This window comes from Peromyscus maniculatus, chromosome 17 (assembly GCF_049852395.1).
Source record: "Peromyscus maniculatus bairdii isolate BWxNUB_F1_BW_parent chromosome 17, HU_Pman_BW_mat_3.1, whole genome shotgun sequence".
Taxonomy (NCBI): Eukaryota; Metazoa; Chordata; class Mammalia; order Rodentia; family Cricetidae; genus Peromyscus; species Peromyscus maniculatus.
The window spans coordinates 1,971,073-1,996,086 of record NC_134868.1 but is presented as its reverse complement, the minus strand read 5'-3'; the positions used below and the strand labels follow the sequence as shown (position 1 = coordinate 1,996,086).

At 60.2% G+C, this 25,014-nt stretch overlaps 2 protein-coding genes across 5 annotated transcripts; one reads left to right on the top strand and one right to left on the bottom strand.

Moving 5' to 3' along the window:
- Positions 1 to 819: 819 nt before the first annotated feature.
- Upf1 (UPF1 RNA helicase and ATPase) lies at positions 820 to 23,392 on the top strand. 4 transcript variants are annotated; one of them, XM_076553075.1, is made up of 24 exons: positions 820 to 1,170; positions 9,371 to 9,510; positions 10,411 to 10,500; positions 11,842 to 12,009; positions 12,314 to 12,494; positions 13,242 to 13,403; positions 13,888 to 13,972; positions 14,144 to 14,242; positions 14,529 to 14,637; positions 14,735 to 14,894; positions 14,974 to 15,092; positions 15,337 to 15,501; positions 15,577 to 15,691; positions 16,238 to 16,381; positions 16,663 to 16,876; positions 18,992 to 19,109; positions 19,313 to 19,469; positions 20,199 to 20,341; positions 20,711 to 20,885; positions 20,984 to 21,065; positions 21,587 to 21,748; positions 21,831 to 22,048; positions 22,240 to 22,362; positions 22,472 to 23,392. In XM_076553075.1, the coding sequence occupies exons 1-23, from the start codon at positions 955 to 957 to the stop codon at positions 22,357 to 22,359; spliced, it is 3,342 nt and encodes a 1,113-aa protein (XP_076409190.1). In that variant the 5' UTR covers positions 820 to 954; the 3' UTR covers positions 22,360 to 22,362; positions 22,472 to 23,392. The 4 variants fall into 4 exon arrangements, with proteins under 4 accessions (XP_076409190.1, XP_076409189.1, XP_076409188.1 ...); XM_076553074.1 differs by having other exon boundaries at positions 14,511 to 14,637; XM_076553073.1 differs by having other exon boundaries at positions 13,888 to 14,005.
- Positions 23,334 to 24,948, bottom strand: Gdf1 (growth differentiation factor 1). Its single transcript, XM_042263033.2, has 2 exons — positions 24,648 to 24,948; positions 23,334 to 24,217 (listed from the first exon to the last, which is right to left on the bottom strand). The coding sequence occupies exons 1-2, from the start codon at positions 24,946 to 24,948 to the stop codon at positions 23,439 to 23,441; spliced, it is 1,080 nt and encodes a 359-aa protein (XP_042118967.1). The 3' UTR covers positions 23,334 to 23,438.
- Between the last annotated feature and the right edge of the window lie 66 nt (positions 24,949 to 25,014).

Here is a 25,014-nt window from a genome sequence, read left to right as displayed (position 1 = left end):
ACGTGCACGTGTCATCCCGGCACCAGGAACTCGGAGGCAGGAGGATCGACCAGAGTTCCAGATTAGCCTGGACTACAGTATTACAGTGCACCTGCAGAGGGCCGGGGTCGAGCTGCAGCGCCCACCGGGTAGCTCACAACCATCTCTAGTTCTAGGGGATCTGACCCCTTCTTCGCAGCGATTCCCAGGCTAGCCCGGTCTCCAGACCAAAGACAGCAGCAGGTATCTTCAGAGGCTTCCGGAGCGCAGGAGAAGCAGTGGCCGCCACTGCCTTGGGCCCCGGGCACTCGCTTCTCCTTTATTCAACCGATGAGCACCGAGGACGGGGCAACCGGGGCTCAGGGAGCGGAGGTGCACGGTCCCCGCGCACCAGCCTGCGCCCCGAGACGCCCCCGCCAGCAGCTCGGGCACAGCCAGCCCTGCGGCCGGGCGGCTGGGACGTCGGCGCCGCGCATGCGCACCGCCAGGCAGCGGTTGGGGCGGGGCCAAGTTCGCGAGCCCCGGCCCTCAAGGCGGTTGAAGTCCCGCCCATACGCGCAGGCGCACGGCGAGTTCTGGCCTCCCGCTCGGCTTCTAGTGCCCGGGCGCGGTTGGCTGCTTTCCGGGGGGAGCGCGCGCGACTGCGCCGGCGTCGGGCTCGCGCACGCGCACCTGTGCCGGCGTCGGGCTCGCGCACGCGCACCGCGGCAGCGGCGGCAGCGGCGGCGGTTCCTGTCCGGGGGCCTGAGAGCGGCGGTGGGCTTTGAGGCGAGCGGCTGCGCGGAGGGGCACGGCGGCGGCGGCGACTCAGCGCTTGGAGCCGGCGGCTCGGCTCTGCTCTCGGAGGCCGGCTCGGAGTCTTCCCGGCTCGAGGAGCGGCGGCGGCGGCTGCTCCGGGTTACGGCCTAGGCCTAGACGAAGCCTCGGGCTCGAGTGCGGCGAGGCGCCGACGAAGGGCGCGGCCCGGGCGGCAGGATGAGCGTGGAGGCGTACGGCCCCAGCTCGCAGACGCTCACCTTCTTGGACACCGAGGAAGCCGAGCTGCTCGGCGCCGACACCCAGGGTTCCGAGTTCGAGTTCACCGACTTCACCCTCCCCAGCCAGACGCAGACGCCCCCCGGCGGCCCCGGAGGCGCGGGAGGCCCGGGCGGAGCGGGCGCAGGCGGCGCGGCGGGCCAGCTCGACGCGCAAGTGAGCGGAGCGGCGCATGGCGGCGCCGGAAGCCGGGCGGGCGGGCGGGCAGGCGGGCGGGCTCGGGAGCTGCGGTGCCAGGTCTCGGTTAACCTGCCCCAGGGCCAGTTAACAAGCCCCGGGTGTCTGCTTCACACTCCGGCTCCCTAAAGTCCCTGCTAACTGGCCCTAGATCCCCACTCTGGATACCTGTTTAGCTGCCCAGGTACCCTCCACCTGCCTCGAGTCCTTGGAGCCTGCCCTAGATCTTTGGTGCCATACCCTGGTTCCTGTTTGCTTCTCCTTCCCTCGATCTCTGCTTCCACCCTCAGCTGCTTGTCCTAACTACCCATCCCAGGTCCCGGCTACCTGCCAGTCCCTGCCGCCCGCTCTAGTTTCTTGGTGCTCTGGCCCAGCCACCTGCCATCTCCTCTGATTCCTCACCTCTGTCCCAGCCACCTGCCCTGTTTCCTCCACCCATCCCGGCTGGGCAGTGACCTGCAAAAATGTCCTTCTTCCTATAGCGCGGGATCTGCTCTGGCCCAAGCCTCAAGCCGGAGCTGCCCTCACTCCGCTTTTGGGTGTGTCTGTGGTAACCTACCTGTCTCTCAGGCCTGAGGTGACCTGGCCACAGTTGCTATCCTTTGGGCCCAAAGTGCCCTCCGGGGTCACCTCTTTAGCCAGTCCAGCCACCCCATCCCACCCTCTGGCCTTTTCCACCCACCACCCCTCCAGTCAGGCTACTCCAGTTCAAGTTTGGGGGTCCCTGGAGCAGAGCAGAGCCAGGGTTTTGGCGCCTCTGGTGGAAGCAGCGCACTCGGTGGCTGGTTGGGGTGGCTAGAGAGGCGGTTGCCGGTTTGTTTTTCCTCTTCGGTTTGCCTGTTGCTGAAACCAGTGTTATGTAACTCCCAGGCTCTGCTTGGAAAAGTTGGGTTTGAGTTTTGCTCCTCAGAGGCATCGACAGTGGGTATCACATGGGTGACTGTGCCTCTGGGAGGGGCTTTTGTTTTGAATGACAGGTGGCATAGGCATTTCAGCTTGGGCTGGGAACTGGCCACCACCTCATCAGATGGCTCTCACTATGGCTGGCTTGGTGTTGGGCACCTCTCAGCTTTGTTTTCCTGTATTCTCAGGGAGGAGCTACAGGCTGGAGCCACAGGTGTCCCTGTGCTTGGGCCTAGGGAGACACCGCGAGTTCTCATCAGTGATCTCAGACCTTGTTGTTGGGGGAGGGCCTTTGAGCTGGCTGGTTGAGTCATGCCTGTGGGTAGACCACCCACTTGGGCTCATTTTCAGCCCTAATAGAAGGAGAGGGTTGACTCAGCCCCACAGCGGCGTGTGCATTGGAACAGGTGTATGTTGTTTCTCACTGTTTACCTGCGGTGTGGGGAGGTGGGGAGAGAACAGGTGGCCTAGAGGAGTGAGGGGGCCCTGAGGCCAGGCCTCCTGTCATTCCCCCGCTGGGTGGCAGGGTAGATGGACCTTCCTTTCAGCCTCATCTGTCTGGAGAGGGGAGATCTGTGTGGGGTCACCCACCATGCCGCAGGCTGTGATGGCGCAGCTGGAAGACCAGGAGTGGGAGGCCTGCCTCATCTCCAGGTCTTTGAGCTGCCGCTGAAGTGCAGCCGCTGAAGTGCAGCCGCTGAAGTGCAGCAGCAGACTGGTGCCTGTGCTCACATGGATGTGCCCGCTCTGCCCGTTGAAACTGGAGATTGAGCCATGAGCTTCCACCCACCTGTGGCCTCTCTCAACATCAAATCGGTGTCTGGGAAGGGAGGGAGCGAGCGCCTTTCCTCTCGGTTTAGGAGGCCCTGCATCTGTGGACAGAAAGTGAACAGAACTGGAAAGTGGAGAAAGTCCTCCCTTGCACACCCAGTGGCCTTCGCCACCAGAAACATTGCTTTATTTTCCCTTACTCATCTTTCAGGGTGGGTTTGGGGCTTTGGGCAGGGGCTTCTAGGAGGCTGGGCCGCCCACCCAGTAGGTTGAGCTTTTCCTGTTGGTCCACTGGTGGTTCTCCCCGGCTTTACTGAAGCAGGGTCACGGACCCTTTCTGTTGCTGTGTAGATGGCATGGTGTGGTTGTCCCGTGTCTGTCATTTTTGTGGCTTATTCCTTTGGAGTGCAGACTGAACCCGGGCCCTGTCTGTGCCGGGCAGACACTCAACTGTTGTTCACCAGCTCTGCCTGGCTCTTCACTGCTCTCCTGACCTCAGAGTGCATCCATGTGCTGGCATGTGCTGTGTCCTTTTTGTGACTGAGTGACTTCGCTGCACAGACCCATCCCTGCTGACTTCTGCTGAGGCTTAGCACCTGTGGGAGGTGTTCTGGGGAGGAGCTTGTCCTGGAGGGCCATGTCCCCACTGCTGCAGGGCTTGCAGGGCTGCTGCCCAGTATATGGCTCCGTATGCTGGCCCGGTGGGGAGTTGACTGAAGTCTAGAGGTAGAGGACTGTTGGGCCAATGTTAGAGAACCCCATTTTCTGTGTGAAAGGCCCTAGTGTTGGACAGAACCCTGCAGGTCCAGATGAAATGGGCTGGCACTGTCCTGCAGAGTCTCTGAGATAGGCCAGGCTTCTTCTTTTCTGGTTCTTGACCCATCCAGGTCCTTCTTTCCTCTGTGAGGACCAAAGGTAATTTCAGGTATCTGTCGTTTGTCTGCTGGCTTGTGGGGAAGACTCCTGGGCTGCTCACCTCCTGAGCAGCACTGTCTATCGCCTTTCTTTCTCACAGTGAAATCTGGTGGGAACAGGGCCAGTGGAGGGTCAGGGGTGTGGGCACCTGTCCGCATAAGGACTAGCATGGAGGAGCTGCCGGAGGAGGGTGAGTGGGCTGCGCTGCTGTTGTTGTGATGTGGTGGGTCTTTGGGGACCTGTCCCCACTGTCGCATTAGCACACAGACCTTCCGTCCTAAGTGAAAGGGTGAACATGAAAATGCTAGGAGACAGATGCCACTGTTCCCTGGGGGTGACCTGGGGTTAGTGGCTCCGGGTGCCACCCGCGGCTCTGGTGTGCTGCTGTGGCCCCTCCAGGGCCTACCACCTCCTGGTGAACCAGCAGGGTGCAGGTGTCTTGTCTACACGGGTCTGAGAGATGACAACGGGCAGAGAAAAGTGGCCTACAGGCCGCTGGCTCCATGTCCTCAGCTGTCCTTGAAGTGGGATCTGTTCAGGGAGGGACATCACTGTCTGGGGACAGTGCTGCTCCAGCTCTGGGACTCTTGCACTTCATCCAGGCCTGGTCACAGGACACAGGGCCAGCTTGCTTGTCCTCTTCTCAGGGACCTTCCGTCCTGCCCAGCTTCACCGTCCATGGTGGCTCTTTAGCCTAGTGGGCCACACCACACCTGCTGCTGCCAGGGCTAGACTTGAGTCAGCCTCCGCAGTGTCCCACTGTGGGGTGGGAACCTGTCACACTTGCTTCTTTACCTAGCTCTGTCTGTGGGGATGTGAGCAAAGCCAGACAGCCTCTTTGTGCCTCTGAGAGGGAGGCCCTTGGATGCAGGAGCCTGCTGCTGGGGCAGCAGTCTTAAGGGTCTGCAGCCACCGTGGCTCTCAGTGCTGTAGTTCTCCTCTAGAAGACACCTGCACCACAGTGCCCACCAGCCAGTAGTCACACGTGAGGCAGATGGGAGCCCTGAGGCCCTCGCCATGCTCCTGCCTGGGACTGGCACCCCCTCTGCACCTCAGGTGTTCTTTTGTGCACCACATGACCTCGGGACAGCCCGTGGCCTGGCTTCTACCCTCAGCCCCACGGCGCCTTCCTTCCCTCCTGTATGGAGGACTGACTGGTGGAGGATGGCCCGGCCAGCTGCTCATGGTGCCCACTCAGCACTGTGAGGATGGTGGCAGTCAGGGTGACCTGAGTGCTTGTGGAAGCCTTTGGGGGCACTGGCCTCTAAGTTGGGTGAGAGAGCATGGCCTAGAGGTGGTAGGGGCTGTGGGCACTTTGATCTATCTGCCCTTGGCAGAAGGTGAGGCAGGGGATGCCATGGCCGTGCTGTGTGCATGCCTCTGGACCGTGGACGTGGTCTGTGAATGACCGAGGAACCCTGTCCTTTGGTCGAGTGAGAGAAGAGGCCCCTAGAGTCTCGTGTGGATTGGTGGCCCACGGTGTGAAGTTTGGTAACTGAGGTGGATGTGTTATGGTCTGGGACAGTCTGCTCCAGCTCTGCCCAGCCTCGTCCTGGTGGGCAGCATGCCCGCAGCACTGGTGCTTCCTCAGGACTCAGGGTGCTTTGAGAGAGGTGTGCTGCTCCCCAGGGTGCCAGCCGCACCTGTCACCAGGACGGGCTCTTCTGCTACCTGTGTGGTCCCATCCTTGTGTGCCTGTGAGGGACAGGTGAGCTTATACCACACAGAATAAAGGTCAAAGGCCACAGGATGGAGAAGGGGGGCTTCTTGCTGAGCTGGACCCAGCCAGGTCACCCTCTTTGTAGGTCAAAATAGCTACGACTCAGCTTGGGTCCAAACTAAGGTTAAGGAAGTTGAGAGCTTCACAGGTCAGGAGCAGGCCCAGCTGGGTCTTGACCCAGACACTAACTGAGCCCTGTCCTGAGGCTGGAAAGGCCAGCTGGAGGGATGTGGCTGTTCTGGAGGTTTGGGGGAGGGGTACCCTGCCTATGTAGCTCCCACTCATCTCCCGCTTAGGGCCTGGAGGAACAAGAGATGACTCACTTTACATCCCAGCATTTGTGTTTTGGAGGGCAGGCATGGATTTGGCTAAGACTCTTGGGGCCTCCTGGAGGGCAGGCTCTCTTCAGGGGTGGGGCCTCTGCGAGGAGCGGGCCAGACAGCAGCCCTGGGGCCAGATAGGGATTCCAGGCTGCCCTGGCAGGGGCTGTGCACCTCGAGGCATTTAGCCGGATTAACTGAGGCTGAGGGCAGTATATGCCAACCAAGGTCCTGGGGCACCAGCCAGCAGACTTAAGTGGGGTGATGCCCATGAGACCTGCAGTACACCTCTAGTCTGAGGTCACAGCACCACACAGTGGAGACTTTCTACAAGTTTCTTCTGGAAGCAGAGTTCCCTTTCTGCACTGCTCTGATCCAAGGTCTGAGTTCTGTGTGTCCTGTAGGAATCAGTCTTCAGGAAGGTGACCCTTGTGGTTTAATTCACTTGACAGCTTCAGGGTGAGCCTAAGTGTTGTGTTAGAGCAGACTTTCCCCTGGAGCGCGGCCTGAGACACCCAGTGGTCCTGCCTGGGGCCTTGAGTTGGCTGGGGAGCCTGCGGCATGCCTTTGGGTCTGGTGAGGTGGCAATGTGCCCTGGACCTCCTCATGGGGCAAGGGCTTCAGCCCTGTGCTGGCCAAGCCTTATTGTGTTGCCTGCTGTGGGGTCTGGCCCTGCTCTGCGCCAGGTGCCATCCCTTGCTCTTAGCTCATTCTGTTGCTGTCTGGGGCCAGATGCACCTCTGAGAGTGTGAGATGCTTGTCCTCAACAATCACAGAATGTGTAGAGGTGGTCAGTCCGTTGCTAGGCTGTGCAGCGAGTCTGGAGTCTTCTTTTCAGCCTGGCCTTTGTGGGAGTGCTGGAGAATGTTCCTTGTATTTGTCTTGTATTGCCTCTCGGGATGACCAGGGCTTCCTGTCAGTAGCTTGCATGGGGACCTGAGCACAGTGCTGTTAGGACCTCGGTACCCTAGTGGTGTCCCACAACTGGTGTTCCACATGCAGAGAAGATAGTTCCCCCTTTCCTTTTGAACACTTTATTTTTGAGATAGGATCTCTGACTAGCAGGCTGGCCTTGGCCTTGAAGAGATCTGCTTCTCTCTGCTGCCTATACCACTACAGTTGGCCTGGAAAAGCTGTTTTTTTGACGTGAATCTGTGGCTGCCACGCAGCTCAGCAGTGTGTGCCCACCCAGAAGTCTCAGTGCTCCATCCATCCCAGCACCACTGGAGCAAGAAGACCCAGCGCCCCTGGGTCTGCAGATGTCATTAGACAGAGGCCGTGTGGGGCTGGGGAGAGGGCTCTGCAGCTGAGGGCACCGGCTGCTCTCCCGGCACTCGTGTGGCAGCTCACACCTGTCTGTGCCTCCAGGACCTGACACCCCACACAGACAAGCAAAAAAAAAAATCTAAAAAGCTGAGTCAGGACCACTGAGACACCACCCTCCTTCCCATCCCTGTGATGATGCAGCCCAGCCTCTGTGCACAGTGGGGACCATCTGTCAAATTTCCAGGCCAGGCACCACATGGGGTGGGGACTGGGGGCTGAGACACATGGGAAAGGGGACAGATTGCAACAGCTCATGCATGGTCACAACAGGCATCAGCTGCATGGTCACAGGGATGGTGGCTCAAGACCACCCTAGAATTCCATCTCAGCTCCGTTTGCATGGCTAGAGGACACCGTTCATGGCAGAGACAGGCAGAAATCGGAGCTCTTGTGCTCGTGGGGGGAATGGAAAATGATGTGACCTGGGGAGAATTGGTGGCTCCTCGGAGCAGCAGGTATGATGGTGTGTGGGCAGGAGAATTGAGACATAGCCTTGGACCCTGTAGTAGCCACAGTCACAGCGGTCAGGACAGACTCCTAGTCTTGCTTCACTGCTTTTCAGGCCTGTGCCACCACCAGAGTCACCCAGGGCCTGCCCCATTAGAGCTCAGGTCCCAGGGAGGCTCTGAGCTCTCTTCTGTGTTGAGGTGCAAGCCCCTGCCAAAGAGTGTGAGCAGATCTGTCGCCTGCCTGTGCTTCAGCACGGCCAGCCTCCCGGAAGCTGATGTGGCACTGGGTCACTCTGCTCTTCAGTTTTGCCAGCCTGGAGCTCAGAGACAGGTGACAATGAACTGCATGTTGTCTAGCATGGCTGGGTTTTGAGTAAGGTGAGGGTCCCAAGCTGGTGACTCACAGGACGTGGCTCAGGGAAGTGAGCCAGGCAGGTTCTGTAAGAGCCCCCACTTACAGGCGCTCCCTAGTATTCTAGCACACAAAGTTCTTACTGGCTGTGGCTCTGGAGAAGGGAGTGTTGAGTGGCCATCGTGGGACAGGCATGTCCCAGGGTGAGAATGCTACTGACATGCTCACTTAAAAGCAACCCTGACGGCCCGGCGGTGGTGGCGCACGCCTTTAATCCCAGCACTCGGGAGGCAGAGGCAGGTGGATCTCTGTGAGTTCAAGGCCAGCCTGGGCTACAGAGCGAGATCCAGGACAGCCAGGGCTACACAGAGAAATCCTGTCTCAAAAAAACAAAAACAAAAAAAAAAAAAAAAGCAGCCCTGATCCTGGAACCTGTGGTAATCCCGCCTCCACACCTGGCCTGCTCTGGGTTTTTGTCATGGTTTTAAAGGGTTTCTTTGTAATGACGTACATTATAAAGGGCCTGGGGCTGGAGAGAGCACTGGGAGAGCTGAGGAAGATGAGTCTAGAGGTTACTCTGGGTCCTCTTTGTCTAAGAATTCGTGTAGACTGCAGAGCACACTCGCACGCCTACCCCTGGAATTAGTATAGACTGCGGCCTGGCTGAGCACGCATGGACACATGCTCCGGCCATATAAGTGCATCTTGCCGGTGTTGGGAATGCCCCCGGGGTTCCTGGCCTCTCATGGGCACCTGTCTTTAGGGTCTGAGAAGTGACTCGTAAATATCTGCATGTGGCTTCATCCATAAGCATCAGCTGGGTGGGAGGTGTCTGAAGGTGGGAACCTGGTGCTGAACCACTTGACTGATGGGTTGATCAGGAGGTGTCTGTTTCTACCTCTTGGGTCTGAGTCCTGGTGCTTGGCCCGGTGGCTTTGCTACTTCTGGGCCTTTGGAGAGAGAGAGACAGAGAGAGACAGACAGACAGACAGACAGACAGGGACAGAGACAGAGACACCCAGCTGCCTGGCCACCTGGTGGCCAATTGCTGGGGAAAGGGGCTGGTGCTCTGGGGTGATGATGGAGCTATGCTCCCCTCAGGCCAGCCAAGGCAGCGCGGCCTCAGTGGTGGGATTTTAGTGCAGACGTCCTGTGCCGTGACCTGGAGGCCCTCCCTGGTGGTGTGGCCCTCTCCATAAGGCACAAACTGGGCATGGAAGTCTGGCTTCTGCCTTCATGCTACACAGCGATTCCCAGGGTGTGTGTCATGGGTTGGAAAGGTTCGTTTTCTTACTCCTGCGCACTTCAGCTGTGCCCTCCATGGCCCCCCCTCCATGGTGGGGTCAGACTCAGTGGGACACCGCGCTGTCAGCCAGCTCTGGCACCCTGGGGCTGCCTTGGTGACCCCTGTGTTCTGCTGTAGGTTGGACCAGAGGGCATCTTGCAGAATGGGGCTGTGGATGACAGTGTGGCCAAGACCAGCCAACTGCTGGCTGAGCTGAACTTTGAAGAAGATGAAGAAGACACATACTACACCAAGGACCTCCCAGTCCACGCCTGCAGGTAGGCCAGGAGGTGGCTCCAAAGTCTCTGCTGCTTGTCAGGACCCTGGGCTCAGTACCTGACACCCTGAATTCATTTAGCTCTGTGGGTTCCCCTGCACTACCCCTACTCCTTGGTTGTTAGGAGCTAGAGAGGAGCCACAGGGAACCTGAAGAGCCACTCTGAAAGGTGGGGCATGGACAGTTTGTGGGTCTACTACGGTTGTCAGCCCCATCAGAGGCACAAGAGGAATTAAGGCTTCAAGAGTTGGAATGTCTTTGCTGCATACACCCAGCTCAGCTTGTCCGTCCCGAGGCCAGAGCTGGTGTCTCCATTGGGGCGTTTGCAGCCACCTGCTGCCCTCTGCAGGACAAGTTTGGCCTCTCTGCTCCACAGACCTAGCACCTTCATTACCATGGCTTTCCTGATTGACAAGTGCTTTCCAGAGCCACAGGCAGGCTGAGCTGGGCGCCCTAGTCCTCCTTGCTACCACGTTAGACCAGGACCAGTGATAGCATGTTCTGGTTTGACGGTTCCTGCCCCTACCTGCCCAGCGCACAGCAGAGCTATGGAGAGTTATGGAAAACCGGTGATTTAGGGTGCATAGGGCACCTCAGCACCACCAGCCTCTGAGCTGGGCCTGGGGGTTCGCTGGGCACACAGTGCCTTCTGCCGAAGTCAGGTGTCTCCTGACCACAGCCTTGCTCCTAACCTGCAGGCCGAGGAGGGGGCCGGGGCCGCCTTGGCCTGTGCTGCCTGGTGTCTGCGTTGCCCTCGCTCTGCCCTGTTAGTCGAGGTGACTTTGTTACTTGACTTGCTGGGGTTGAGTTTGTGTTTAATGGAAACCAGAAGCTCTGTAAGAGGCAGGATTTATCCCAGAGGCTGTGGGCCAGCACTGACTGTGGGGTTTGGACTTTCCAGTTACTGTGGAATCCATGATCCTGCCTGCGTGGTTTACTGCAATACCAGCAAGAAGTGGTTCTGCAACGGCCGAGGAAATACTTCTGGCAGGTAGCTGACAGCCATGCATGTGTGTTTAATCAGTGGTGCTTGCGTGCTGGGAGCTAGGATGTGACGTTGGAGTGAGGCGTGGAGGGAAATGGCGCGGGTGAACCTGGGCTCCCCTCTGCCTGGGTAACTTGAAACAGATGGTGGCGTGTGAACGCCTCGGCATGTTTACCCTTGGTTGATTCTCTGGCTTGCTCATTATGCGAGGAGTTTGGCTTAATTTCGTTCTCGGTCTGCGCCTGTCTCTCGTGAGATGAGGCTGGCACGGCCTGCTTGTCCTCGTTCCTGGGAGGCCACGGGCATCCAGCTGGCCCACCTCACTTGATTGTCTTGGGCAAATGGTTCCAGACCCCAAGTCACATCGTTACATCCTGGTGCTGCTGCTGAACCCCACTTCGTGCTGGCTCTCCGCGATGGTGTCAGGGCCCCCCACTGCCAGCAGTGGTCTGTATCTCAGGACGCTTTTTAGAAAGAATGCCACAGGAAAAAAAAAAATAGTAGTATTTGAAAAAAAAAAAATTGAAAAAAAAAAGATTGGAGATTGGAAGATTGGAAGATTGAAGATTGAAGATTGAAGGTCTGCAGCAGGGTCAGGAGCAGTGAGGCAGGGGCCAGCGTTTTTAAACGGTCTCGGTCACCTTCAGGGGTCAGCACGTCCCATTCTCAGAAGGTTCTAGACAGCCGAAGTGCTGTTCAGTTGGCATCAGCTCCTTCCGTGCAGAAGAAGCAGTAGAGTAAAGCTCACCGTGGGCGGGAGGAAGGCCTGTCCTGGGTTGGGATGGGGAATTGGCCACTTGAGGCAAGGCATCCAGTGACCACTGTTTAGGAGGAGTCAGGCCTGCAAAGCTGGATGACCACCGGGGGACTGGTGAAGGCTGTCATGGGGTCAAGTTAGTGTCTCCTGTGACAGTCAGGAAGAGCTGGCAGAGCCCATGGGCCTCGGGTGAGGTGGCCAGGCTGACATGGCCACCCTTGAGGGAGGCTACGTCCTCCTACGCGGCAGCGTAGAAGCTGTGCCCCTCAGAGCAGCCTCTTGCTGCAGAGACTGCACGGGGGAGAAAGGCCTGGGGGGGGGGGCATGCGGGGCCCGCCTGCCCGGCTCTTAGAGGGGTAGTTAGGACCGTGAACTGGGGCTAAGAAAATGGGAGTGGGGGACGTGGCGGGGCTGTGTGAGAGACAGCGAACGGGTTCTGCAGGCAGTGGGGTGAGGCAGGCTGGGCTCCTGGGTGCGTAGGCCTGAGTGAGGGAAGACCAGGACCAGGACCAGGGCCTTCCACGGGCTGCAGACCTGGACGCGGCGGAGCCAGGCTTGGGTGTTGACTGCCAATGGTTTCCTGGTCCCAGCCACATTGTGAATCACCTGGTGAGGGCCAAGTGCAAGGAGGTGACGCTGCACAAGGACGGGCCGCTGGGCGAGACGGTGCTGGAGTGCTACAACTGCGGCTGCCGCAACGTCTTCCTGCTGGGCTTCATCCCTGCCAAGGCCGACTCGGTGGTGGTGCTGCTGTGCAGGTGAGCTGCCCACGGGCGGGGTGGGCGGGGCCCTGTGTGTATTCTGGTCAAACTGGAAAAATCCCAGCACTGGGGAGGCAGAGGCAGGAGGATCTTGAATTCAAGGCCAGCCTGGGCTACATAGAGGACAGCCAGGGCTACGTAGATGAGACACTGTCTCCAAACACCGAAAAAAGGAAGGAAGCAAGCAAGTCTGCTGTGAGCGGGGCCAGAGCCGAAGTGTGCGGCTGCTGCTGGCTGCGGGCTAGTCAGAGGTTCCTGGCCGGTCCCAACCCGCTCTCCTGCCTGCCCCACCCCTGCGCAGGCAGCCCTGTGCCAGCCAGAGCAGCCTGAAGGACATCAACTGGGACAGCTCCCAGTGGCAGCCCCTGATCCAGGACCGGTGCTTCCTGTCATGGCTGGTCAAGATTCCCTCGGAGCAGGAGCAGCTTCGGGCACGGCAGATCACGGCACAGCAGATCAACAAGCTGGAGGAGCTGTGGAAGGTGAGCCGTCCAGAGACAAGCACACAGCCAGCCGGACGCGGGGGGTCTTTGTATGCTGGCTGAAGGGGACAGAGCAGAGGGTCTGAGGAGTTGGTTTAGGTTGTCATGAGATTCCTGTTTCAGAGAGCACCTGTCCCTGTCTCAGGACGAGTCAGGCCTCCAGGTCAGGTATGGGGCTCTGGCCCCTGCCTTCCCTAGGCCCTGCTGGGAAGGGGGTCTGGCTTCAGGCTCTGACCTTGTTCACATCTTGTTAGGGATGTCAGTGGAGCACCCTTTGACCAGGAATCCTAAGTAGTGTGGGACAACAATGTTGTAAGCCCTGTCCAGCTTAGTCTCTCTGCACCTGGCGGTCAGGTTCCAGTTATCTTGGTGTGCCCAGATGGTGTCCTGTCTCAACAGTGGGGATTATTGAAGGCAGTGGCTCCCAGGGGAGGCAGGAGGGTGCAGGATGCAGGAGATGGACCCAGCTCACTGGAGGAAGTCCAGGACTCTGCGAGCCCTTGGTTGTGGGCCTGAGTGTTGTGCTGGGCCCGGGTGCTCTCTCCAGGTTTCCTGCGGTCAGAATGCTGTCAGGCATGCCCACAGCCATCGGGACAGTAGGTTTAAGCACAGGCTCACAGCACAGTGGCCACACTCTGCCCACGAGGGTTTGTGCCAAGAGGCCATGCAAGCCTCGGGTTCCTTCCGAGCTCTTGATCGCTGGCTGTGGGTTAAGCAGGGTGAGCACAGTGCTATTCTCGGCCATAGGAAAACCCTTCGGCTACCCTGGAGGACCTGGAGAAGCCAGGTGTGGATGAGGAGCCACAGCACGTGCTCTTGCGGTATGAGGATGCTTACCAGTACCAGAACATCTTCGGGCCCTTGGTCAAGCTAGAGGCTGACTACGACAAGAAGCTGAAGGAGTCACAGGTGACGTGGAGCGGCATGTGGGCTGGGTCTCTAGCAAAGCCTCTCCTGAGGGTTCGAACCTGGATGGAACCAGGCACGTAAACGGCGTTAGGCCGGGGCTCTGGGCATTTTGAAAGAAGGCCTAAAGTGTTTCTTGGTTTTAAAATCAGAGAGAACCCCTTGTGTCTGGTTAACAGCTTTGTCTGCAGCTCCAACAACATTTCTGGGAGGTGGGCCCCATGCCCCCGGCCCCCCAAGCACCTTCTCGGGTCTGCTGAGGCTTCTCTGCAAAACCTGCTGCTGGGACTGGCCTAGGCAGCGGGTGTCGGGGATCCTTGTTGCTTCTTTCCCAGATGTTGGCGTTCCTGGCTGTGGGTGCTGTGCACTGCACTCCAAAGGCTGCACAGCACAGCCATGCATGGCCTTCCTAGAGGCCCCTGCCTGTGGGAGCCCAGCCCGTGAGTGGGTGGAGGGCTAACCAGGCCCCTGTTTCTCGTATGTTCAGACTCAAGATAACATCACGGTCAGGTGGGACCTGGGCCTTAACAAGAAGAGAATCGCCTTCTTCACTTTGCCCAAGACTGACTCTGGTAATGAGGATTTAGTCATAATTTGGTTAAGAGGTGATTTTAAGTTTTAAAATATTTGTGACCATAAGTAGCATAAAATTCCTAGTCCCCGTATCATGTCCTTATGTGAACTCTGTATGGTGGAGGCCATGGCCCTCTGGAAATGCTAACTCTGCTGCTCCTTCCTGCAAGACATGCGGCTCATGCAGGGTGACGAGATCTGTCTGCGGTACAAAGGGGACCTAGCACCCCTGTGGAAGGGGATTGGCCACGTCATCAAGGTCCCTGACAGTATCCTTTGCCACATCAGTTGGGAGGACGGGTGCCATAACAGGACCCTGGCTGTTCTGTCCCTCCTGTCTTCCCTGTGGGCACATGCACACGTTGGCACCGTGTGTGTCTTGGCTGGGAGCTGCCCCGCCCCATCGCCTGCTGGTTGCCTGCTCGTGCACATGTCTGTGTGTAGTGGCCTGGGGTCGGACTACAGCAGTCCCCTTGGTGGACACCACTCAGGAAGCCCGTGGCCCTGTAGGGGGTAGCGGCTTTGAGCAGGAAGCAGACTTAACTCAGCGGCCAGATTACGGTGATGAGATTGCCATCGAGCTCCGCAGCAGCGTGGGCGCACCCGTGGAGGTGACCCACAACTTCCAGGTGGATTTCGTGTGGAAGTCGACCTCCTTTGATAGGTTCGTCTGCCTGTGCCCCAGGGTGCTGGGGCCATGGGGACCCCTCCACCTCCAGTCCCTGTGGCCCACATGGGTCCTACACCGGCTCTCCTTACAGGATGCAAAGTGCGCTGAAGACCTTCGCTGTGGACGAGACTTCTGTGTCAGGATACATCTACCATAAGCTGCTGGGCCACGAGGTGGAGGATGTGGTCATCAAGTGCCAGCTGCCAAAGCGGTTCACAGCTCAGGGGCTCCCCGACCTCAACCACTCTCAGGTGCCGCGGGGACCCTAGGGGCAGGGCCTGTCTGGGGAGCTGTAGTGATCACAGCTTTGCTGACGCAGCCTCCTTGTAGGTGTATGCTGTGAAGACCGTGCTGCAGAGACCACTCAGCCTCATCCAGGGCCCTCCAGGCACAGGCAAGACGGTGACGTCGGCCACTATTGTCTACCACCTTGCTCGGCAGGGTAACGGGTAGGTGCTCAACAGCCATGGCCGTGTGAGTGTGAGTGGCAGTGTACAGGTGCCCTGTGTGCCCCACAGCCCACAGGCCTGCCTCACATGCAGGAGAGGGTGCTGGCGCCTGGGTAGGGGTGGGAACCTTTGCTTGTTCTGCCTTGGCATGGCTGTGCATGCTGGCATCAGAGCTGTGCAGCTCTGCTGAGGGCCCTTGCTGAGCCTCCCTGGGCAACGCTGACGTTCCACTCCGCTCTCCCAGGCCTGTGCTGGTCTGCGCCCCAAGTAACATCGCTGTGGACCAGCTCACAGAGAAGATCCACCAGACAGGCCTGAAGGTCGTACGTCTCTGTGCCAAGAGCCGCGAGGCCATTGACTCCCCAGTGTCCTTCCTGGCTCTCCACAACCAGATCAGGAACATGGACAGGTGAGTGTCTGCTTCTGGGGCCTCCGTACAGGCTGCACTCTGCCACTGGCGCTGACTCTGCCATGTGTTCTGTAGCATGCCCGAGCTGCAGAAGCTGCAGCAGCTGAAGGACGAGACGGGTGAGCTGTCGTCTGCAGACGAGAAGCGGTACCGGGCGCTCAAGCGCACAGCGGAGAGAGAGCTGCTCATGGTGAGTGTGGTGCCAGCCCAGGGACGTGGGGCCTTTTCTGGGGGCAGGGGGGACGGGGGGACGGGGGGGGGGGGCTCGAGAGACTTGTCCGAGTCAGGAGCCTGGGAGCACTTGGAGGCCCACAGTCAGGGACACCCAGCTGCCACTTGTCAGCCTCCCAGTTCTGGCAAACCTGGCTTCCAAAACGGGAGTCTCAGCCTTGGGGTTCTACCAGCTCGGCACTGTCCTGGAGACTGTTGGCAGACACAGAGCTGGGGACTGTGCCCAGAAGGCTGTACCACCTTGAACCCCGGTGCTCTTCGTAGCCTGTGGTGCTGATGCTTGGGTGGCAGAAGGAACGGCTTGTCCAGTTGTTGGGGAACTGTGCATAGAAAGCCAGCCTGGGGCCGCGCAGCACAGACCCTGGCAGGAAGCGTGCACACAGGTGTGCCTACACACGTGCCCTTGCTGAGCGGGTGTAGAGCAGGGCACTCCAGGTCTCGTCCTAAGCCAACTGGCATGGTGAGGTAGACTGTGTCTGTGCCCTGATGCCCGTGCCTTCCCCAGAACGCAGATGTCATCTGCTGCACTTGTGTGGGTGCTGGTGACCCAAGACTGGCCAAGATGCAGTTCCGTTCCATCCTCATCGATGAGAGCACACAGGCCACCGAGCCTGAGTGCATGGTGCCCGTAGTCCTTGGGGCCAAGCAGGTGGGTACCTGCCACTCGAGGGGCCCCGTATGCATGCCCTGTAGTGGTGCTGGGTGATACAGGACCTGGAAGAGGTCTTTGAAGGGGGCTCAGCCCCGTGTGGTCCACTGGCGCCCACGCCTCCTGGTGTGCGGGCACAGTGAGCATTGGGCAGTTTTTCCCCCACCCAGGGGCACTCATAGTCTTGCTTTTAGATGGTGGAGGTGAACCTCTGTCCCTTGTGGGGGGCACTTAGGCTGCCTGGAGCCTGAGGTGTTGACTTGAGGGACTTCTTGCTACAGCTGATCCTCGTGGGTGACCACTGTCAGCTGGGACCAGTGGTGATGTGCAAGAAGGCAGCCAAGGCCGGACTGTCACAGTCGCTCTTTGAGCGCCTGGTGGTGCTGGGCATCCGGCCCATCCGCCTGCAGGTGCAGTACCGCATGCACCCCGCCCTCAGCGCCTTCCCGTCCAACATCTTCTACGAGGGCTCACTGCAGAATGGCGTCACTGCAGGTAACAGTTGGGCTGCGGCTTGGCCCCTCCCTAAGGCCGACTGTTCACCCCAGCACCTTGGGCACAGTGTTGCTGGGCCATGTGCTCTGAGTATGTGGTGGCTCCACAGTGGCCATGCTGGTCTGTAAATGGTCCCCCCCGTGGCTGTTACTTCACAGAGGCCCGGGACAGTCAGCCCCAGGCTGTGGCATCCCTGTGGTTAGAACTGAACTGCCCCGACAACAGCTGCCCAGCCCTTTCCTTTGGGGTAGTGGCTGAAGTGTCAACGAATCACGTGCTCAGGTGCCCAGAGGAGGGCGGGGTTTAGTTTGATACACAGTATGAGGAGACCTGGCAGGTGGCAATGCCCTCAAGGGTCATCACAGCATGACAGGGCAGGTGAGCTGTGTGAACCTGACTCCTGAGGTCAGAAGCTGGTCACCTGTCACCTGGAGTGCGGTTCTGGCCCTGCCCTGATACTCTCCGTGATGGTGACCCCTTCAGGGTCTTTGCAGTGGGAGGGCCCGGGGTGCTGGGTAGCGGACACAGCAGCCTGTGGCTTGCTGTGGTATCAGATGAGCCATAGTGACCCAGAAAGGCTTGGACACTGTGTCCACCCCGTCCTGCCCACCCCCAAGCTGCTTGGGAGTGGAAGCTGACTCCCTTGTGACCGGAACCTGTGACGGGAGGCTGGTGCAGAAAGCACCCTGGACCCAGGCGTCCTCCACTAAGTCGGACAGACAGTAAAGTGGAGCGGTTTGGCCACAAGGAAGAAAAGGCCGCTCTCTCGTTTTTTGCAGCGTAGAGTTATTTTTCATAAAATTTTATAACATCAGCCTGTGGTGGTGGTGCATGCATATCTTTAATCCCATCACTCGGGAAGCAGAGGCAGGCGGATCTCTGTGAGTTCAAGGCCAACCTGGGCTAGAGTGAGATCCAGGACAGCCAGGGCTACACAGAGAAACCCTGTCTCAAAAACAAACACATTCTAACATCTTGGCATGGTGGTTCACAGCTTTAATCCCAGCACTCAGGAAGCAGACAAAGACAGGACCTCTGTGACCTCTGTGAGGTCAAGGCCAGCCAGGGCTACCTAGTGAGATCCCATCTCAAACACACACACACACACACACACACACACACCCCTTCAGCAGTGGGTCTATTTCTCAGTCAGTGTGGATTTGAATGCCTGTGTTTGATGAACTCTGGACAGGGAAGGAGCTGCTCAGAGCTGCGCTGTGTGGCCTGGCATGTGGATTCCAGCAGCCAGAGGCGGGGATAGATGATGCCCCTGCTCTGCTGGCCAGGCTGTACCTGCTCTGCTGGCCTGTGTGGCTGCCCAGTGTGGGAGGGTCCCGGGTGGTTGCTGTTGCCTGCTGCTCTTAACCACTCGGGGACCACAGGTGAAATGCCGGGACAGGCCTGCACATCCCTCGCTAAGCTGTGCCGGGACAGACCCTGCCTGGTGGATCCACACCAGAGCTCCTGTGGTCCCATGGCCTGCCCCCACTAGGCTACTGTGCCTCCATGGGTGGCTGTTCGCCCCAGACCCCACTGACCACGCTGTGCTTCCTTGGTGCACTGGAGGCCCAGGGCAAGGGGCCCTCCAGGGCCAGCTTCCTTCACTAGTGATCGGCTGTGACACGTGTGACCCTCGGGAGGAAGCTTCCCAGAGTGGGATAAGCTGATGTGAGTGGATTTAGCATCTAGAGTGTGAGGATCCACACAGTGAGCAGCCTGAAAAAAACTAGAATGGTGGCAGCCAAGCAGGAGGGTGCAGTGTGGTACTCGGCCAGCGGCGGGTACCGACAGGCCCCGGTCTGAGGATGAGCAGAGGTTCCTGTCCACAGACACTCGATTGTGACATGTGCAGCTCCCTGGCCCCACAGTCCTGGGGGCTCTGGGTCCACGGAGGTGCTGTGGGCAGCCCCTAGGGGCCTGAGAGTGTGTCTCATGTTCCCCGGGGTGCCTTCGACAGTGCTGGCCCGGCCCCTTGGCGGCCCTGCTCTGTCCCAGGCCTGTCGGGCTCAGGAGCCCTGAGACTCACTGGCTCAGTGACCTCACTGCTCTCAGTGTGTGTGCACTTGGAGCCCCTGGGCCTTCTCAGCAGCGACGCTTCTGTCTTCCCTGACACAGCGGATCGTGTCAAGAAGGGCTTTGACTTCCAGTGGCCACAGCCTGACAAGCCCATGTTCTTCTACGTGACACAGGGCCAGGAGGAGATTGCCAGCTCGGGCACGTCCTACCTCAACAGGTGCGCAGCAGCGGCCCATGAGTGGGGCCGCCACGGCATCTCACTCCCTGGGCTGCGGTGCATGTCGCAGCATGTGAGGGGCCTCAGGAAAGGGCAGGGTGGGGGACTGTCATGCGGCCTCCAGTGCCGCCTGGGTCGCTGGAGATCTGTCGGGCTGGGGACAGGCTGTGGGGATCCTGTCACTGACAGCCAGATGTTCTCAGGACGGAGGCAGCCAACGTGGAGAAGATAACTACAAAGCTGCTGAAGGCGGGCGCCAAGCCTGACCAGATTGGCATCATCACACCGTACGAGGGCCAGCGCTCTTACCTGGTGCAGTACATGCAGTTCAGTGGCTCCCTGCACACCAAGCTCTACCAGGTACTCCCCAGGCCCTGCTCCTGACTTGAGCCTGTCAGAAGTGCCCCGAGGGCCAGGGCTGAGGGCAGCCTCCCTGGTGACCAGAGCTCACTCCTCGGGACCCACACAGTGGGAGAAGGGGACTGCTGTAAGGCCTCGGGTGCCACATGCATGCTGTGGGGTGTATGCAAGGGCACACACAAATAATGCATCTTAAATGTGCCTTGAAGTGGTGCGCAGTGAGGAGAGCACCTGACCACACATTGCTAGCCAGCATCGTGTTGAAGGCGCCTGATAGGCTGCAGGTTGGCTCCCTGAGCCACAGGAGGTGCATCCGAGTAGCTTCTGGACTGTGCTGAAGGCAGAAGGGGACAGCATGTGGTGGGGAGTCGTGCCTTCAGTGTCAGCACTCTGGAGGCACGAGTGGTGTCAGGACAGCCAGGGCCACACAGTAAGAGAGCGGTCCAGGATCAAACGGGCAGGACGGTGCCACCTGGGGGACATGGTACTTGCCCCCTAATGGAAGCTCAGCACAGTGTCCTGGGCATGTGGCAGATGTGGAGCTCTGGTGGTTTTGTGCTGGGGAGTACCAGCGCCCAGAGTTGGCATCATGCAGCCCACACGGTCTGAGCTTCCCTGTGATGGGCGTGTGGTGTCCCCGTCACTGGGCACTTGTAGCATCTGGCCGTGCTGGCCCCAGGGATGCAGCTGAAGGAGGGGCTGTGGCTTATGGGACACTGTCTCCTTCAGGAAGTGGAGATTGCCAGTGTGGACGCCTTCCAGGGCCGGGAGAAGGACTTCATTATCCTGTCCTGTGTGCGTGCCAACGAGCACCAGGGCATCGGGTTCCTGAATGACCCTCGGCGTCTCAATGTGGCCCTCACCAGAGCGAGGTAGGCATCTGCCCATTCCCACCTTCCACCCTCCAGCCCGTGACTAGAAGCTCCCCATGTCTGTCCTAGAAGGGCACTCAGACCTGACATGTCCCTGTGTCTGCCCCTGTCCAAGGGCTGGTCACTACGGCCTGCCTCGCTGGGTCAGGAGTACCGACACAACTCCATGACCCTACAGACGGCCCGCTGCAGACATTTGGAGACTGGCCGCCGCCTCTAATTGGTTTCGGTGGCTCGGCTTTTTAAGGTGCCACCTCACTTGTTGACCAGTGTTGTCTGGTTCTTGGCGACATTCAGGGCGCTGATCCTGGACACTGGAGCCTTGGGTGTGGCCCTGAGCTCTCGGCATGTCTGTCTGTCGCCCCGCAGATACGGCGTGATCATCGTGGGAAACCCGAAGGCGCTGTCGAAGCAGCCGCTGTGGAACCACCTGCTGAGCTACTATAAGGAGCAGAAGGCGCTGGTGGAGGGGCCGCTGAACAACCTGCGGGAGAGTCTCATGCAGTTCAGCAAGCCCCGCAAGCTCGTCAACACCGTCAACCCGGTGGGCAGCGGCAGGCCGGCCCAGGGCCGGGGAAGCTGGGAGTCCCAGCCCCTCCTTCTGTTGACTGACACATTCCTCGCTCTTGTGCCACCCTGCAGGGGGCCCGCTTCATGACGACAGCCATGTATGATGCCCGGGAGGCCATCATCCCTGGATCCGTCTATGACCGCAGCAGCCAGGGTGAGTCTTCCTGGCAACCACCAGTGTGTTGACCTTCCCACGTCTCAGTCTGGTCCTGTCACCCCATGGGTGGCCTCCCAGGCTCAGTTCTTGGCCTCCATCTGGAGCTTGCCCAGTGGGTCTTTGTGGCTTCCCCAGCCAGGCCCTGGGCCCCCTTCTAGGCATCCAGGGCTGCTGTGGCCTTTGCTAGTGGTTTGTACCCTGGTCCCTCCGGGCTGCCTGGGCCTCCTGACTACTGCTGCCCTTGTGTACCCCGAGGCAGGCCAGTGTCCACCGCAGCCAGGCTGGCCTCTGCTTTCTGGAAGCTTCTGAGTTGCCCAGAAAGCTCCCTCATGGCCAGAGCCTCACCTACCTTCCTGTCAATCCTTACCCTCTAAAGACATCCTGCGTGGCAGACTCCTGTTGGTCGGCCTCCTCCTGTTGGTCGGCCTCCTCCTGTTGGTCGGCCTGGCTGGCCCAGCAGCTAGTTCCCTGCAACATTGTCCGCTGGGGCCCCGCCTCTGACTCCAGGTGTCTTGCAGGCCGGCCCTCAAACATGTACTTCCAGACCCACGACCAGATTGGCATGATCAGCGCAGGTCCCAGCCACGTGGCCGCCATGAACATCCCCATTCCCTTCAACCTGGTCATGCCTCCCATGCCGCCACCGGGCTACTTTGGACAGGCCAACGGGCCGGCTGCTGGTGAGTGGTTTGTCATCACCGTCCTGGTCCTCATTGAACTCCAGGCTGAGGGGAGCCTGCAGTCTTCACTGCTGTCTTCCAGGCCGGGGCACCCCAAAAAGCAAGACTGGCCGTGGAGGCCGCCAGAAGAACCGCTTCGGGCTTCCTGGGCCCAGCCAGACCACCCTTCCCAACAGCCAGGCCAGCCAGGACGTGGCCTCGCAGCCCTTCTCGCAGGGGGCCCTCACGCAGGGCTACGTGTCCATGAGCCAGCCCTCCCAGATGAGCCAGCCCGGCCTCTCCCAGCCCGAACTGTCCCAGGTGGGCCCTCGGCCTGGCAGAGGGGGTGGGGGGCACACAGGAGGCCACCGCGGCGCCTCTCTGAAGGGTGGGGGACCCTGTCTGGACTGTCACTCGGCCACCAAGGCTGTGTCCACTGTGGGTTTGGTCCGTCCTTGGGGATCGGGGACTGGGCGGTGTCCCGGCTTGCTTACTCTGCCTTTGCCCTCCAGGACAGCTACCTCGGTGATGAGTTTAAGTCACAGATCGACGTGGCCCTCTCGCAAGACTCCACGTACCAGGGAGAGCGGGCATACCAGCACGGCGGGGTCACCGGGCTGTCCCAGTACTAGAAGGCAAGTGCCCAGTGGGCTCTGCACCGTCCACCCGGGTGCAGATGGAGGTGGGGTGCGGGGAGGCGCTGCTTCCGCTCGGCCCTGACCCCTCACCCTGTCCCTGTCACAGGTGGCGGCGGAAGCGCTAAGCTATGTGGCTTAGTCTATCAGCATCTTATTCTGGGTAATAAAAAATAAAAATAAATGGATACCTGTTTTCCACTGCTAAAACTGAAGCACCACTGTGTGAGCAGCCGAGGAGAGGAGAGAGGAGCGAGAGCGAGCGGAAGCGGCCAGGGAGGACGACGGAACGGAGCGCCGAGGAGCGGGCGCCCCCTGCGGGCGGCGAGAGGAGAGAGGCCCGCAGCGCTGCAAGGCCGGCCCGGCGCCGCGCCCGCCAGAGGGAGAGGCCTCGCCAGCACCGGCCCGCTGTGCTTTTTCTTTGTTTCTCGTGATTGAGGGGCTACGTTTTAGCAGGACGAACTTCGCGGCGTTTCTGTGCCCGAGCGGGCGGCCAGGAGCGTCATCGCGCGGTCCCAGCGCTGAGGGGTTTCATTTAAAGAAAACACGGTGTTTAGGGTTTTGGTTTTTTTTGTTGTTGCTTTTTGTTTTTTGTTTTGTTTTTTTTTTTTTCTCAAAGATTCTTTCAAAGGAGTATGGCAAGTACTTTGATCAGTTTGTCTCTAAGACCTTAGTGGTGGACCTGGGAGATGCAAGAAGCTTCCAGAGAGGCAACGCCGAGAAGCCTGAGCCCCGCAGCCTGGGATCATCGCCTGCACCGCGCGGCCAGAGGATTGGTTTGAATTGGAGCTTCAGAGGCCCCAGGCGGATCCTGAGCCTCCTGAGCCTGACCAATGCGTGACAGCCCACAGGTTCTTCCCCAGCGTGGGTGGAGGCCTCAGTGCTGGGCGCCCCGCCCCGGCCCCCCAACCTCTACCCCGCGGCGGCCACCCGACCCCTACCCAGGCACACCTGCGCCAACGCAATGGAACTTAATTTTTGGTCAAATTTGTTTTAAGCTTTTTGTCACCAATAAAACATGAACAAATGGTCCTTGCTTTCGCGTGGGGCTGTCCCTGCAAGGGTGTCCCGGGTGGTCAGCGGCAGCCACACTCATCCACCACCATGTCCTCGTAGTGTCGCAGCACCACATTATCACTGTTGTCGAAGAAGAGCACGGAGATGGGTGACAGGCGCGCGGGCACGCAGCAGGGCGGGCCTGCACCCGCCGTCGGGGCGGCCGCGTGCATGAGCGCCCGCAGGACGGCGTGGTTGAGGGCGGGGGGCCCGCCGGGTCCTGGCAGCGCTTCGGGCAGCGTGCACGCGCCCTGGCAGAAGTTGGCCAGGAAGCCACGCGGTGCGATCACCCAGCGATGCCAGCCCACCTCGCGGAAGCTCACGTGCAACCGTCGCGTGCGACACGTGCCCCCCGGACCACCGCCCACCCCAGGCTCGGTGTGGCGCCGCGACCGTGGCGGGGGACACAGGCGCGGGTCCAGCGTCACCAGCAGCAGCGAGGCCTCGGCCAGACGCGGGCAGGCGGTGGCGGCTCCACCGTGCAGCGCCAGCGCCAGGCGCAGCGTGCGCGGCACCGACGCGTTGGCGGCCACCGCGGCCCCCAGGAGGTCGGCGCGCAGTGGCAGCCCGGGTGGCACAGGCACACGCAGCAGCTCAGGCCCGGGATGCTCGGCCTCTGCCCACAGTGCCACGCTTAGCTCCCACCCGCGCGTGTCCTCGTTCGCAGCCTCCAGCCGCAACTCCAGACGCGCGCGTGTCGGGCGCTCCGCAGGCTCCACGCCAGACAGGTCGAAGGCGACGGTCCACTTGGGGCACGGTCCCGAGGTCCTGGCGGGCTCTAGGGGCCTGGACAACACACCTAGAAGGGTGAGGAGAGAGCGGACATGGCGCGGCGTCCCGGCAAATGGGCTGGGACGGGCCGAGGAGGGAGGGGGGCGCAGAGGCAGGAGCGCATCTGCGGGGCACTGCGGCCGGCCGGTGGGGGCAGGGCGCTAGATGCAAGGAAGAGGCGCTGTGGGGCGCCGTGCCTGCCCTGGGAGACCTGGGCAGACGGAGATGGGCCAGCCAGCACCTGGGCCCCGGAAAATGACCGACGGAAGGCATCAAAGGGTGTGAGGTGGTGGGGCTGGAGGCAGGGCTGAGGTTGGGTCTGGTCTTGGGAAGCCCCGGAACGTGTTCTTGAGTTCAGAGGACTAAAAGCAGTGTCCCAACTTGCTAGCAGGCTGGACTAGGCGCGCGGAGGACCCTCGGCCTCATGGGCCCTTGTCCCACCACAAACCCCTACTCACCGCTGTCCGGGATGTGGCGCACGATGTTTCCGGCGACCCCAAGTTCCTCCACGTGGCACGGTCGCAGAGGGTACCCCGCTCTGGCCTCTTGGGGGTCGCGGCGACGGAACAGGCGCCACATGACAGGAGGCACAGGCCGGAGCGTGGGGACGCCCTGGGGCGCTTCGTGCAGCCCTAGAGCCTGGAGCAGGGCGGAGGCGGGGTCCGAGGGTGCTGGTGCGCGGGCGGGGGGCGTTGAGGGGAGCAGGAGCAGGAGCAGAAAGAGGAGGTGGCCACCAGAATGGTGGCGGACAGGGAGCATTTTCCTCCCAGGCGGTGTCCAAGAGTCAGCGGGATCCACTGTGTCCGGGACCAGCAGGCTGGAGGC